Raw genomic sequence first — 16,475 nt, 5'->3', positions numbered from 1 at the left:
CCATTCTAATCATGGGAATCTCATCCCAGATAATAAGCCTTGCATGTTGAAACAAATTTGTAGTATTGGAGGTATATTGGAGGTATTTTTTTTAATGTTATAAGGAGCATTTTCACTCACTTTGAAGGATATCTTGAATCTTGAATGTACTGTCCTACCATCAGACATGTTTTTTCTTAAATTATTATATTCCTGGTTCTTCCATTATCATCACTCATTGAATTATGATATGTGATTATTATCAGCTGAAGATTTCTACTTTTGCATGCACCTACATGACACTAATTTATACTTTCTAACATACCTTTTAATCCTTTCATTTATTCTTCATCTCACGTACAGTATTTATCAAGTCTATGCCGCAAGGTTAGACAAATTTCATTCAGATCTATTATAATCTTCCCTTTTCTCTTCAGCAGAAGAGAAATGGCTCATAGAAATGGTCCTCTGCTGCCCCTTCATGGCTTTGGTCAGGTGAAGCTTTTCATATAAAGTACTTTTTAGAATAGTATAACAGAGTTGGAAAGGACCTTAGAGGTCTTCTAGTCCAACCCCGGCTCAGGCATTTTCTATTATTAGTAAAATAGAAAAGGTCACAAGCTTTAGGGCTCATCTACCCAGTCACATTTCCATGCTTACTTTCTGTCTTGAAATTAGGGGAAAAATCATATCAGCATAAACTGCAGTGCTCCTAAGCATATATCCAGACTGCTCATTACATAGCTTTTCTGCTCAGGAATGTAGGGGTAGTGATTTGTGGTTTTCTCAGGTTGAAATATGAATGTCACCAATTATGAGAAAAGCTGCTGCCAATCACCATACGGAATAGTGCCATAATGGCACTTCTAAGGTTTGGTTGCACTATCCAATCAAATCTTGTTCTGTTTTTTTATCTTCTCCCTAAAATATTTTGATCTATCCAGGGCTTTTTTTGTCATAGAACACACTGAAATGGAGTTCTGGCACCTTTTTTTGATGGATTTTCCAGAGTTGCGTTCTTTTCCTATTGTTTCCCTTCCTATCCTTGTTTGTTTTTGAAAATGCCCCACTGGCAGTACGGTGTTAGCGGGGTCCCCTCCGGTGCTATCTGCCTCCACAGCCAGAGTGTGGCTTGATTGGCTGGGTCGGACCATGTGGCATGGAAACTGATGGTGGCGATGGGAGACACATAAACATGGAGGCCATCTTTCACAAGAGGGTGAGCAAGACTTTTGCCTTCCCTTACAGAAGGTGGGGTGTGAGGTTAAAAAGAGGTGAAGCAAGAAGAAAGAAAAGCGGCTGGCATGGACACTTGCCCGACAACGAAACTTTGCTGTTTCAGTTGCTTGGGTAGTTCAAAGGCTGGGATGTCTATGAAAATCTCTTTTTAGTCTTTTATACTTTATATTTAAACTGCAGAAGGGAAGAATAAGAATAAAGCCAATGTCTTGTGATTTGGAGATATTATTATTATTAATAATAATATATATTAATTATGTATTGGTCAGATGTAAGGGTAGACCTACAGTATGAGGCTTAATCAGATCTATTTATTAAATTGGGTTTAACTTAAAGGTAAATTAAAAGTAATCTGTTCACTGACAAAGTTTTAACTTTAATTTGTTTCAAGCCCATATCCATATTAAACTCCAAATGTAATTTTTTCCACCTTGTTTGACAACTTCTTAAAAATAATTCAATCTTTTACAAGCAACCAACTTTTGTTTTATTGGGCCAATTTCATTCCACATAGAAAGCTGACATTTCCACTCATTAAACTAAAAAGGTATGCCAATGGTAAATGTCCCAAGAGATTAATAAAATGCCTTCTTGTAATTTAAAGCCACACAGTGCATGGTAACATTAATAGTATTAACTTACCTTGAACAAAATCCTAGTCTTTTAGATACACTAAAAATTGAAGGTGTTTTTTTTTCAACTACAAAGCTAAACCTTGTAGGGTAGGCAAGATGGATTATATGACGTGTGTGAGTTCCGGCACCTTTTTTTTTTTTTTTTACACAAAAAAAGCAATATATTGACCTAATAACCACTAGAAGGCAGCAAAAGTTTGTCTGTCTTAACTGCAACACAGTAGTCACCTGGATTTATACAGCAGATGCTGTATAAGCATTCTTAGAAATGGAGATACATGTGAGGTTGTCCCATTGAAGTGGTACCTATTTATCTACTCACTTTTGCATGTTTTTGAACTGCACTTGGTGATGTCATGCTGGCCACATGACCGCAGAAAAGTCTTCAGTGCTGGCTCAGTGCCCTTGAAACGGGAATGAATACCATCCCCTATAGTCAGCAAAGACTAGCAGAGTAAAATCTGCAGGGACTCCTTTATGCTATTCTATACACATTACACATTAGGATTTGTCTTACATACTTGCAGGGATATGATTGCATTGACATACACACATGCACATTGACATACATGGAAAATATCAATAACATGAATGATAATAGTTACCAATTTCTGTGTAATTTCAAGCCCAGAATTGATATCTATCACTTTCCAGAATATTACCCACTTATACTGACTTCCATCAGCAGCACATCATCTTACTTTGATTGTTTCAGCAACCTGTCCCAGAAATTATCTGTTCATACTTCCCTATCATGTCCTGGTGGGACTTCTGCTATTCTTTCTTATACTAAAAAGGCCTTTTTGATCTGTCACTGTCGATTTTTTTTGGAGCATTGTATTGACTCTCCAATCAAGTATGCCTTTTAGTTCATAGGCTCTGAAAAGACTGCTATAGATCTCCCTCTGAAAAGTTTTAAATGAAGTCCCAAAGAGTAAAACAACAGGACACCACTCCCACATTCAGAGGCAGTCATTTTCATAAAGGCCAAAGCTCACTCTATAGATGAGCCAGCTTTCTCCCCCCCCCGCCCACTCCCAGAAACCTGATACCTTTTAATTACTAGCACTAAATCAAGATTTAGGGAATCCCTGAAAAATCAGTCTGTATTTTACTAATTTTTCTGGTTTTGTCACTGCCTGTTTCTTGTTCTACAAACATGCTTTTCATTTAAAATCCCACCCTACCCCAAGCTTACAGTAATGAGAGATGGGATGGATGGAGACATAGTGCCAGGTAGAAATACTTCCATCTGAGTGCTCAAAAATAAACTAATCTTTCCCTTTGTGGTTGTTCATTATTAACTTAGAATAAAATCTTCCACATCATAATATTTTGAATATTTTTAAAAGGAAACTCTAAAAGTCTGCCAATCCACAGCATGTAAATAGTTCTGTATTGGTAACCTTCTGACTAAAATGTTTTATCTTCATGGAGTAAAACAAGCCTTTAGGTTGTTGTGCTCTTTCCTATGCTTTTCTCCTTTTATCACAGCCTTGTCTTATGATTAAGTGCTACTATTCATTAACCTTTTTGAGGTTGCTATTGTGGTTTTATCATATCTCATGCTTGCCCCTTTTCACCTTAACAGGATGCCATCCATCAAAGTTAATATTACAGGAGGAAAAATGTGAAGATTAGTATACTGTTAAGGGCACTACATTGTTCAGAAAAAACACAAGTTTGTGAAATGCAACAAGCTGCAAATGTCAACGCTGCTAACATTGGATGTTCTTGCTTGACAACAGATGGAATTGCAGCCATTTTACTCTATTGCTTTTAGACTTAGTTGATGCTGGGAGGAGGGAATGTGGATGAGAATCCAGTTAGTCATAACAATAATAACTCAGTCGTGGGAACCCAAGGACATTGGGCCCACAGTTGATAGAGTTTTGGCGGGCTGGAAAGCTGGGGAGAAAGCATGCTTCAAGTTAATTGGGGAATGTGATTTATGATTGTTTATTGAAGGAGGGAATTGTGCTTTGTTACTTTGTGTCCAGGGGAGGGGAATTTAGTTTTTGGTTTCAACTATGTAGTGCCGATACTTTGTTTCTTGAATAAAAGATTCTTTAAGGTAAACAATGCCTTGAAGTTCTTTTGAAGAGTTTCATCTGTTGGAACCATGACGGCAAACTGATGTAAAGGAGAATATGACCGAATGAGAAGTACCTCCATAGACAAGAATGATTAAATCTGCTGATTTCAGTTCTCATCTATGCTAATCATTGAATCACTCCATATTTTGTCATAGACCAATCCCTATTGCAATATTTAAAATACATTTTTTACTTTCAAAATTACATTCTATAAATTCTTGCAAAGCTGATCAGAATTCAGTGCAGTGGTCATCATTAAGGAAACATCAAGGTCATTAAGCAAACCAATAGTTTATTAAGGGTGTGATTTTGTCAAAAACTGGAAATAAGTGCAAAACGGATAAAATGTGGCCATATTGCCTGATATTCAGTCATGTGACATGGAGAGGGCTCAACTATTGGAACTTCAAATCCAGATTGTAATTCCCTTTTTTCAGGTCAGTCATAATTTTGAATGGTCACTATGTGATTGAGAATTAATCCAGGACGACCTGTATACAATTACTAAATGTGAACCTTAGCTCTAAATAACAGCAACTAGAAGGAGCAATACACCTTGATTAAAATAGTTTGTATAGTTCAGAGCTATCTATAGCTGGGATACATAGTCCCAATAGAGATTTGAGGTTTCAGATGTTTGGAAAATTACCCCATGATATTTTATTTTTGACACTGTATAAATGGAATTCCTTTACTGCAAGAGATTTATTTAACTTCTGACAAGCAATATTTTTATTTTCTACATGGAATTTAGAATGGTCAAGATTTTGTTCTGTTGATTTTTAAGTCTAGAACAAAACCAGTATATCTTCTTTCATTATTTTTTTAAATTTGAATTTGCGTAACTTAAAGGGAATCAATTTTCAGAAATTTCTCTGTGAAATTTGAACAGATACACTTGACTTCCTGAATCTATCTAGCAGTCAAAGTAAATGGCTGCAAGAAAGAAAGCAGGCTAGCAGAGGAGTGTAAGTATGGGCACAGTCCAAATGTCCAGAATGTAATTTCTTGCCTAATATTTTTATAAGCTGGTGCTTTAAAATGATATACTCACAGCAGCTGTACAAATAGCTTTTTATAGAATCATGTGTGTCTTATGAAGCTACACATATTTATATACACTGAAAAATTATCTCATTTTGGCTTAGACTGTTACATAAATCCAGTTAATTAAAGTTTTATTAAGTTAAACATATCCAAAGAAGTTATGTGCATATCTAAAGAATTCAGGTAATGATGTCAAGCCCCCAATAAGTTTAATACTATGTAGGTGGAAATTAAAATAGCAAACCTATGGTTTTCCATGCCATCATGCTTCTTTTGTTTCTTAAGCTTTTATAAAGTAAGTTAAAATTAAGCAAAAATACACCTGATTTATATTCCCTAAGTGATATAGTTCTAAGTGATATTTACAGCAGTATAATTATGGCACGGGAAGTCTAGAACAGTTTATCTATATTAGGCAACAAATTATTTTAAATGAAAACTACTCATTTTTCTCTGTGTCTGTTTTGTTTTTTTGGTCACCAAGATTGGGGTGGCAGTGCTGGGACTCAATGGCATCAAGGGGGAGAGCCAAGACAGTTTTGCCTTGGGAGAGTGGGATTAGATATGTTCTGAGAGAAAACAGAAGCAAGCAATTCTGTTAGCCAGCTGACTGTGATAAGGCCACTGGTCATTTGTTCTTAACTTTGACATCATCTCATTATCCTAGGCAGATATGCAGGTCATATTTCTAAGCAAGTAACAGCCAAACTATACTACAAATATACAGATGTATATTTGGAAAGGAAATTGTGTCTAGTTATCATCTGCATTTCTGTTTGTTGTGGGCCCACTCATGTCCCTGATGCATTTCAATGGCAGATGGAAAAGACAAACCTAGCAGAATTGCAGAGTAAGCAATATCACAATAAGATTATGTCTTGTTGCTACATTGCATCTTTCTACTTGGGAACACTTCCTCAATTCCAGGGTTAGTGCTAAAGCACCAGATAGGAAATAGAAGCACTTATTCTTATATATATAAAAAATCTAAAATAGAATATGCTTTAGTGTTCCTATTTCCATAGTAAAATAATTAATTCTAAAAAACACTACAATGCAGCTTCAAAATGTGATCTTAAAACCTATTCCTAATGTGCATTTCTTTAAAGCACATACAATACTCTTACTTATACCTTCTGTGCAAATCTACAACTCTTGGATGAATATCGGAATCCTTCTCTCAGGGCCAAACTTAATTTATTAAATTAGACAAAAATATTATGAAACAATAACAACATTTTCTCTGCTTTACTGTCATTTATATCTTTCTCATATCACAATGTAACCGGACTTCAAAGTGACAAGAACACACTGAGGTAAACCTGAGAGTATTACATAGCACATTGCCACTGCCCTGGCAAATAGACTTTTAAAAATATCCCAAACTTTCCTTGGAATAATACCGTGTTTCCATGAAAATAAGACTACCCCCAAAATAAGCTGTAGTTTGATTTTGGGGGTGGGGTTAATATATGCTCTATCCCAAAAATAAGGCTTAGTTTTGGGGTGAGGCGCATGCCTAAAAATCAAGCTAGGGTGGGGGTGGCGGGGTGGAGCTGCCCCAGGCACCCCATACCTGCTTACCGTTGCGGCCAGGCCTCCCATACCCTGATACCTCCCTCACATCACCAGCCCACTTTGTGGCCCCTGGAGGCCGGGACTCAGTTCTTGGCTGCAGAGGCCTTTCCTGAAGGCCTCTGATGGTGAAATGCAGGCCAGGGGGGTGTCGCATGCGTCAGTCCAGAGCTCCAATCTCAGCTGCAGAGGTCTTTCCTAAAGGCCTCTGATAGCGAAATGGAGATCAGGGATGATACGCGTGAGTGGTAGCAAGTGGCCACAGAAGTGGGATGGCTGGGGGGACAGATGTCAGTGCTGCCACTTCGAGGTGAAACAGAGGAAAAAACATCCCCCCCAAAATAAGACCTGGTGCCCCTTTTGGAGGAAAAACAATAAGGGTCTTATTTTTGGGGAAACACGGTAGGGACTATATGTATTGATCAAAATCTGTCTTTTAGGGTTATCGCTACTTGGATACAAATATAAAACTTTATTGCTGACTGAAAAGATTTGCCTATGTGCTGTTGTTTTATGCGAAGCAACCAAAGCAACATAACATAATATGAAATGGCTTTGTCATAAAGACTATGTTCCTTCTAAGATTCAGATAAATTAGGTGTACTGAATCCTTGACCTGAATCTCCCCTCAGATTAATCTCCTGTCCATTTCTAATTCCTGAGGAAACATGTTTTCCAGTATACTTGTCCTTCATCTTGTTCTCTTCATTTTGACAGTCCTAACAAAAGATGAAGTAGGCTGGAGAAAGGTGGAATTAGTGGCCATAGGAAGTAGGGATAAGTATCTGAGTATGTCTGTGACCTAAGGCCCTGTGTAACTTCATGGCATTGCTAAGACAGATGGTTCTTCTGTGCTTTTACCTCCCATGTGAAGAAAAAAGACTTGCATCTTGGAAAGTGAGGTATTCATCTCATATACTCTAGAATTGCCTTGCCTTAAGGCTCAGTGGCCAATATAGCATAATGTCCCAGTTGTGCTATATAGAGCTTCTGGCTTGAAGAAAAATGCAACTTTCCATCAGTGGCTTGAACTGCCAATTCATTTCCCATTCCTGTCCTGAGTAACAAGGGGTTAATTTTATTGTATGATTTCATGGGTGGTTACATCAGGACCTTCAATTGAATAAAAGAAAATGATTGCCTCCATTATATCTCTCTTGAATAGCTGAGAAGCGCTATAGCAACACACAACATCCCCATACATTTTATAGGGTTTTGTCTCTTTTCTACTGCTGCCTTAAAAATTAAAATGGAGGATGCTGTAAATAGAGGTAGGAGTATGCTGATAAAAAAGCAGTGGTAGTTGCCCACTTCTGACACTCATTTAGACAGGATGTTGGAGGGAAAAAGAGAAACTGGACATTTTCCCACCATATACATTATGCCACCTTCAGTGACTTTACAATGCATAGCTATTTTGTTTAACAAAAAGAAACCTAAATAAGGTTTAAAATGTATTCTCAATGGCTTGCAAGAATTGGGTATGCTGAAATGCATGTAAGGATCTATTTTTTTAAAAAAAATCTCAGAATTTTGGGTCATCTGATTACTTATCTGTTCATAGTAACTAGTTTTTGAGAGAGTGGTAGTGGTGGTGGAAGGCAGACTCTTACTAACATATCAGGTAAGGTAGAAATGGAATGAACTGGGAATAAAAAACTGACATCTGGAAAATGTAGAATAATATGGCTAATGTTTTTGCAGGTCAGGGTCAGTTTGCTGAAGTGAACAATGCATTTAAATTGTCAAACTGTCAAAACCTCAACCACATATTCTTACTTATTACTGTCACCTAGGGTCACCCCTTGTGGAGCTGTTCCTTGACAACAGAGAAACCTTCAAGAACTTTCTGGTGTAGGTCAGGTGAAAAGCTCCTGTAAGCATCTCCAGCTCAATTTCTGAGACACCAAAGGTGGTATGAAACAGCAATTACAAAAGCAGGAAGTCCCATAGGCATATGGTGGTCTTACTAGATTGAAAATTCCCTCCCCTTTATTGTCTGATTACAGGAACTGAAAAAGAAATATTTTTTGTTAGTATTTATAAAGTATAGATAAGTTCTCATTCTGAAATGATTCTGGATGGAAAAACAGATTTCCCTCTAAATAGATTACCTCATTCAAATGCTTATAAACTTCAGAGATAGCATAATTAGGGGAGATTAATATCCTATATTTGTGTTACTCATGTTAAACTATGGAAAGTGCTCAGAAAAATGGGAATCCAGAACACCTTACTGTCCTCTTGAAAAATGTATATTCAGGTCAGGATGTCACTGAAAATAGAAAACACTGAAATAGACCTGTTTCAGGTTGGCAAATAATGAGACAATGTTGTATGCCAAATATATATTAAGGGAAGCTGGATTGGAAGAAGATGACCATAGTTTTGAAACAGTCCATATGTTTGTGTGTATAAAAACATGAACTCTCCATCTAATTACAAATATTATAAGATCAAATTAATCCACTGCAGGATAAAGGCATCTTCACTGAAGCTATGAACTGTAATTCATAACTTCATTATGACTGGCCTGAAGTCACCCAGGGAGATTCTATGGAGATATAGGTCCTGTCCTCATCCAGTCCAGTAGCTTAACCATTATATCCCATTTAACTATTATATCCCACTATAATAAAATTTAGCTATAATAAAATCAATATCATCTCAAATGTGTATGGCATACTAAGTCAAATTGACTGATGGCAACAGTTCCTTTATGTCAAACATTTGTGTTGTTAGAATCCATAGGTTAGTTCTTATTGAGTCTTGGGCTAAAGCTGGCCGTGAGTATAATACATAGGAAGAATAGTTTTTGAATCATGAAAACCAAGAGATGCTCTGTTGTTGGTTTTTAAAACTTTCCCCTATAGACTCCATATAGTAGCTATCCTATAAAGGCTGACATAACTGAATATTACAAGAGTTATTTGGATTGCAATCCAAATACTTCCTGAATACTAGGAATGGCACATATCTGAATTTATAGTTAAATACTGCACTTTTCTGGCCCAATACTAGTTATATTAGGGTAGCATCATAAAATATGATATGATATAGAAATTGGTATGGTATTATGATTCACTGATTAGCAGATAAATTAACATAGATCTTTGCATTGTGAATATTCATTAATAAAACTAACATGGAATTTGTTACTTAGTTATGTAAGCAGCAATAGTACTTAGATTTATATACTGCTTCACAGTGCTTTACAGCCCTCTCTAAGTGGTTCACAGAGTCAGCATATTGCCCCCAACAATCTGGGTCCTTATTTTACCGACCTCAGAAGGATGAAAGAATGAGTCAACCTTGAGCCAGTCAGGATCAAACTGCTGGCAGTCGGTAGAATTAGCTCGCAATACTGCATTCTAACCACTGCACCACTACAGCTCTTCATTAAATTCAGCAAATTCTCTTATTTATGTTCCAATGTCACATGCCTTCCAAACAGGAAAAATGATCCATAGTATTAACTTTTGACAAAAGATGAACAGAAGAATTTTCTAGTTCAACCAAATCACTATCTACAATAACTATAATACTGAGTTATATAACACCTGCCTGTTTCCTGCTGGCCAGCTCTAATATAAGTTGTTACTCTAGCTTTGCTCTGCTCACTCTGCTCACTGCAATATTAGATTTACAGTTGAATCATCCTCTTTATCTTTTCTTGGACAACAAAAAACACCAGTCAAATGCTAATTTCTGAGCAGTCCGTGGGAAAGAAGAACAGTGGCAGGAATATCAAGCATTCTAACTAAGGCACGAGATTTCCTAGATGCAAACTGAAATAGTAACCTCATAGAATCTTGCAGCTCTTGGTAGGTATCCTTTCACAATTATGCTTGCTAAATGAATCTGGGGGAGCAATCACATCCTCATCCCAAAGCTCACGCTCATGTAAATGACCACTTTTGCTCTGAAACTACAGTCTTCTTGTGCAAAGTTCCAAATTTTCCATTCTTACCTGCGCAGGAGCAACTTAGGGTGGTTTTTGTTCTCCAGGTTCTTCTCAATCAGGTCAGACAACAACTGCTTGAGGACATCAGTGGCATATTCTAGCTTTCCTTGAAGTCCTGTCATGATGAGGGAAGCCACATTGCCACGGTCACGCATGGAAAAACTTCGCTGTAATTCCAGGGTACGGATAAATGTCAACAAAAAAACCTTATTGTTGAGGAGCTGGGCAAAGAGCTTCAGGGCTTTTTCAACGTTCTGCTGTCCATTCCCTTGGACCTATAAAATTTCACAAGTGTTAACTTTGTACCCTAAAAGTAAATGTGGCACGGAGATCAACTAAACTGGAAAACATTAATACTATAATAAAATACATGGATTGATACTACATCCAAAATTTGGCTTTATCCATGCATAGAATCCATATCTCAACTTTACGAGATACTTAAATCAGAATAGATTCTTAGTAATATGAATGTATGAATTTATTATAGCTATAATTCCATTGAGTGATTTATATTGTGTTGACCATCGTTCTTGATATGTATTCACTTTTAGTTTAATAGCGACTCTTAATCATTTAACATGACATAATTTACAAAATATATTTAATTATTTACAACTCGTTAATGATATATTAGAAAGCAAACCATGACATTTAAAAATCTTTGTTTACTCACTTGTATTCTATTTTTAATTATTTTCAAATACATTTTTGTGTTTGTTTAAAAATTCTTTAAAGCATTCAGTTAAAATAATTTAAAATTCGAAGTGTTTTTGAAAGTAATGATTTTTACAATATTATATTGTTTGTGTTGCACATTTAAAACAAAATATTCTTGAATTGTGAGCTACCCCACAGAAATGGCATTTACATAGGCATGGTACTGATTTAGACTCTTACACTGTGAAGCTCTAATACATGCACACATAAACACGCTTTTCCAATAGTCCTGGATGTAAGTTATGCATTGTAATTCACAATAATAAAACAATATAAGTAGTTATTTTAAAAAATTCTCACTGACTTACATTTTCAACTTATTTATATTATATAACTAAGCAGCAGTGGAATTGGTGATACATTGATCATTATTCTAGTTTTTTGGGGAATGGCAAAATCAGTTTCAACCATCAGTTTTATTTCCTATTTTCTATATGTACCAGAGAAAGCAAGGAGTGATAGATGATGTAAACACTAGCATTCCCAGGTATAATTTTGATATACCCATATAAATAGTTCAATTAATTTCTTCTTTGCATGTGTATTAAAAAATAAGGAAAGCAACAAACTTCATTTGATGGTAACCTAAATAACTTTAAAATACAAAAAAACATAAACCTTTGCAAAAGAAGTGAAAAAAGTGAAACAAATTTACTAAACTAAATATAAATAATGGTGCTTTTGTATTTAAATTTTGATCCCCCAGCCTTGGGTTACATATTGCCCCTTCAGCTACAGTACCTGCCCAGTTTATTTTAATTATACCCTTAGAGAAGGACTTCCTACAATAATTGATATACTTACTCACAATAGGTAGGACACTGTAGCTTTCCTTAAAAGAATGCAGATGGTGAATTTGTTCTATCATGAGGCATCCCTTCTTTGCAAGCTATATGGTTAAAAGAAACTAGAGTTCCATACTTTCTCCTGTAATAAATTAGTCAATCAGTTTTTACTGGAAAAGTTGATTAAAGCTCTAGCTTTAATCTGGAGAAAATAAGGCGTTCTAGCTTTTCAGACAAAGAGAGCAGTGAAATGGGAAATGTCTTTTCAAGAGCCATCAGCAGCAAAAATGAAAAGCTATTTTCACAGGCACCCTGGTGGCTTATTGAGGCATGGGTATTCCCATGTTATTACTCTCACACATGCCGTGTTTGTAATGAATGTGTAAAAATGTTTCTGATGGAGTTTCCCCTTCATTGTTTTTCCATGGTCAAATGTCAGCAGCAGCATTTTCATACAGAATAATGGGTCCCATCTGCTCCTGCCATTGCTTTAACAACATGAAAAAAATTGGGATGCCTGGTGATATACTTAGTCAATTCAGCATACAATATAGACAAAACTGAAGTGATGTGACCAAGGTCTTTCTCGTGCACAAAAGCTTTGCCAAGTGGAGGACAAGATGCAGAAAAGCTCCTTTGCAAAAACGGGAGGCTTATTCCTCTAGGCAAAGCAGAGAATGGATTTCCCAAGCTCCCCTTTGGCTTTTTTTGCACAAAGGGAGAACTCAAAGAGAATTTAGGCAGTCATCGGTAATAAATGCAGCTTCTTTGCTGTCGGTCATGGAGGACTAGTCATGGAGTTTTAGCAATAGAGAAAGAAAAAAATGTCAGGGCAGCAGCTACACAAAGGCAATCAAAAGAAAACAAACTGTGTGTAAATATATATAAAATGCAAGGTTTATGTTATAATGAATGTCAGTATTCATTGTGCTTATCCCAACACTTCTAATATGATTCAGCGTGGGAGGTGGAAAGGTGCTTTCACAGCTATGTGGATTTTAATCGAGCTTCTCAGAAAGGACCTTGAGATTCACCAGTTACCTGATGAGATTGAGATAGAGAGAACATACGGCTACTCCATTACCTCTAGTTCACGCAGGACAGGGTGATCTTCAATGCCAGGGAAGAGAACTCTCATGGCATATGTGCGATAATCAAGATACGGGATCCCAGAGCGGTCCAGGTCACTGGTTAACTCATTGATGTCTGTCTGCAGCTCTGCAAAAGCTATTAGGGAAAGGGAGTGAGAAAGACAGGCAATCAAGAGACCCGCTCTGGGAATGGAGGCTGAGATACAAACAATCAAGGTCTACAAATGAGCCAACTCAGGAAGCTTGTTTACTCCAGACCTCTCTGTGCCACCAAGACATGCCCTGAAGCAGGGAGCCACTTTCTCAGTATGAGAGAGAAAGAGCACAATGCAAAGAACAGATGCTGAAACAAAACACACTTCCTAATTTGTATTCTGTTCACACCTTGTATGTAAGCACTGAAAATGCCTTGGAAGGCACTAGATAAAAATAAAGATCCTATTTTTAAATCAGTCTGTGTGGCTTTTTTACTCTCTCACTTACTCAACCCCTCTATTCCTCATGTCCTTTTGATGTAGCTAGCAGAAGGAAGATATCCCCATGTTTTATAGCTTATCTAGGGTCAGGGAAGAAAATTATGCTTTTTAATTGAGATTCAAAACTATAATAAGATTCATGGACCTAACAGAAGATTCTCCTGATGTACTTAGTGGGAGGGCATGGAAACTGATGTAGTTCAATTGTAACAGTAGGGCAATGTATATAAGGATAGCACACATGTAGCACTTGTCCAACTGCTTTTTCTCAAGATGAAGATTTGTACAAATACTGTGCACACATGGCGATTATTCAACCTTCTAATATATTGTTCTGGAGACGTCATGGCACTATGAAAATTAACCTGTGAAATGGAATGTTGAAATCTTACTGCTGAATGTGAAAATCTATCTTATTTGCATCCTACCTACCTATGTGTGTGTGTGTGTGTGTGTGTGTGAGAGAGAGAGAGAGAGAGAGAGAGAGAGAGAGAGAGAGAGAGAGAGAGAGAGAGAGAGAGAGAGAGAGAGAGAGAGAGAGGGAGGCCTGGAAGTCTGTGGGTTCTACACAGTATCTTAGCTACTCCTAGCATGGCACTCTTCTAGACAGAGGGCTCTAATGCTGTTTTTTAGAAGGTGTTGGAGTTTACCATATATATCGTATCAGCTTCATGTCAGCATCTGTGTTCAATAATGGAAGCAGTAGCAGTGACATTTCAGCTTCAGGTGTTGGCTGAACATCTTCTTGTGCTTCAGGGTCTTCTTAATTCTGCAGGATCCCATCTGGGTTGTTCACCAGGACCACAGGTTTTGTCTTCCAAGCTTTTGGACTCATGCTGTACTCCATCTTCAAGGAACTTCTCTCTAGTGCTAGAGAGAAGTTCCCTGAAGATGGGCTCCAGCATGAGTCCAAAAGCTTGGAAGCCAAAACCTCTGATCCCAGTGACCGACCCAGATTGGATTTTGCAACATAATCCTGGGACACGTATATTTGCCTTCATTCATGTATTTGTTCTATCTGAAGTTGTGAGAGCAGTTTCCTCTTCACTATGTTGACACGCTGGTTAACTCGCTGTTTCTCAGTTAGTGTGGATGTAGTTCTTCTGTCCATCCATTGTTCACTCATACATTTCATATATATCCTCTCATTGTATCTACTGTTATAGTAACATTCCTTTGATTCCAGATTTTCTTGTCTCATGGTTTATTCCAGTAGCCCACTTATCATTGGATTGTCCTGGCTCAACATCTGGTGTGGACCTGGCTGATGTCTGAGCCAGCAGGACTCTCTTAGTTCATGTCACTCTCACATTTTGAGGTAGGAAGATGAAACATTGGAGGTTTTTTTGACCAAGGATCAGTACACTATTCAGCTCTGTGTGTGTGTGTGTGTGTGTGTGTGTGTATACATGCATACATATGAGTCACACTATCTAATCTATTAACATATAGTGACACATTCCAATATCAAAAAAAGCTGTTTCAGAAAATTCAAAAAGGCAACAGGCAAAAGGACCTTTTGTTTGATGCTGTAGTTAAATAATTGAGACTTTTCAGTCTGTGCTTATCTATGGTAAATCAGTCAACTCAATTTACCTTCTATCTGCCTTTGCTTTATGCCGTCTGCATTTCAACCAGTTGATCTGTTTTTTTTTCCAGCCAGGTGGTTGTAACAGTATTTCATATTCTAAGCTTCTTGATTTTTACACCAAGATGTACAAATTATTTTACAGCCTGGTTCCAGCATCTTGTGATTGCAAAGGATCCTGGCTTTCCTTAACTTCCCATGAAATGCCTTCAGAAAAAGATTCACAGATTGCCAAGCCTAATGACCTGGCACCGACAAATTTTATACATCTTGCTGAAATAGGATCAAGTGCTAATCCTGTTCTCCACACATTAGTCAAGCAAAGGATGTCTCTGCATTTAATATACTTTTTACTGTCTTCCAACACATACAGACACTCATGGGAAAAATTCCAAGCTTCTCTGGCTGTAAAAAAGGGCATTTTACAACTATATGTGTGTTTGAGAGAGATTGACCAAATGTTTATTTGACAGCTGTATGTGGGGCTCAAGCCCTGTTAAATTCATACTGGATCAAAGGAAATAGGTTAGCAGAAGGCAGTTACCATGGAAACTACACTTGGACTGCTCACTATTGGAGATGTGTTCAATGAATGGAGAAAAGTTATATTAGGCAAACCAGATAGAGTTGTGTGTATTGTATATGTTTATGCGAATGAAGATTCAAAATAAATAAATAAGTAAACAAAGTACGCATGCCTTTTACATAGGTTAAATACAATGACTGAAATGGATTTATTCTTTGAGCCAGTGACATTGAGACAGATATGTACTATGCAATAACTCTTATTGGGTTGATAAAAGGTAATAAGAAATTAAAGGACATGGCCATTTGTCAATGCTATACTTAACTGATAATAGGAACTAAGTAGCAATAGCAATAGTAATAATACATAGACTTATATACCTCTCCATAGTGCTTTACATCACTCTCTGAGCAGTTTACGATGTCAGCATATTGCCTCCAACAATCTGGGTCCTCATTTTACTGACCTTAGAATGATGCAAGGGGGAGTCTACCTTGAGCCAGTCAGGATTGAACTCAAGGCTGTGGGAAGAATTTAGCCTAAATACTGCATTGTAATCCTGCATCACCAGGGCTTAGATGCTAAACAGTTGTCCATTAAAAATGCCTATGTATGTGTGTGTGTGGGGGGCATGTGCATGTGGTGTGAGCATGCATGTATTGGCATAATTATGCATATTCTGTATCCATATATGCATGAAGTAACATTCTTCAGGACCTATTTTATGACTAACCAAGGAGGATGAACAGTAATA

General features: G+C 37.1%; 1 protein-coding gene across 1 annotated transcript in view; it reads right to left on the bottom strand.

Annotated features, from left to right (window-relative positions):
* Positions 1-16,475, bottom strand: part of PLXNA2 (plexin A2) — a gene marked incomplete at its 5' end in the record, with an annotated part of 261,184 nt that overhangs the window by 41,152 nt on the left and 203,557 nt on the right. Inside the window, 2 exons of the mRNA XM_015816987.1 lie at positions 10,542-10,810; positions 13,125-13,267. Of these exons, the coding sequence (XP_015672473.1) occupies positions 10,542-10,810; positions 13,125-13,267 (412 nt within the window). The remainder of the gene's footprint in view (positions 1-10,541; positions 10,811-13,124; positions 13,268-16,475) is intronic.

The sequence above is a fragment of the Protobothrops mucrosquamatus genome, unplaced genomic scaffold, assembly GCF_001527695.2.
Source record: "Protobothrops mucrosquamatus isolate PMUCROS unplaced genomic scaffold, P.Mucros_1.0 scaffold546, whole genome shotgun sequence".
NCBI lineage: Eukaryota > Metazoa > Chordata > Lepidosauria > Squamata > Viperidae > Protobothrops > Protobothrops mucrosquamatus.
Note: the sequence above shows the minus strand (reverse complement) of the source record. Positions and strands in the feature narration are given on the sequence as shown.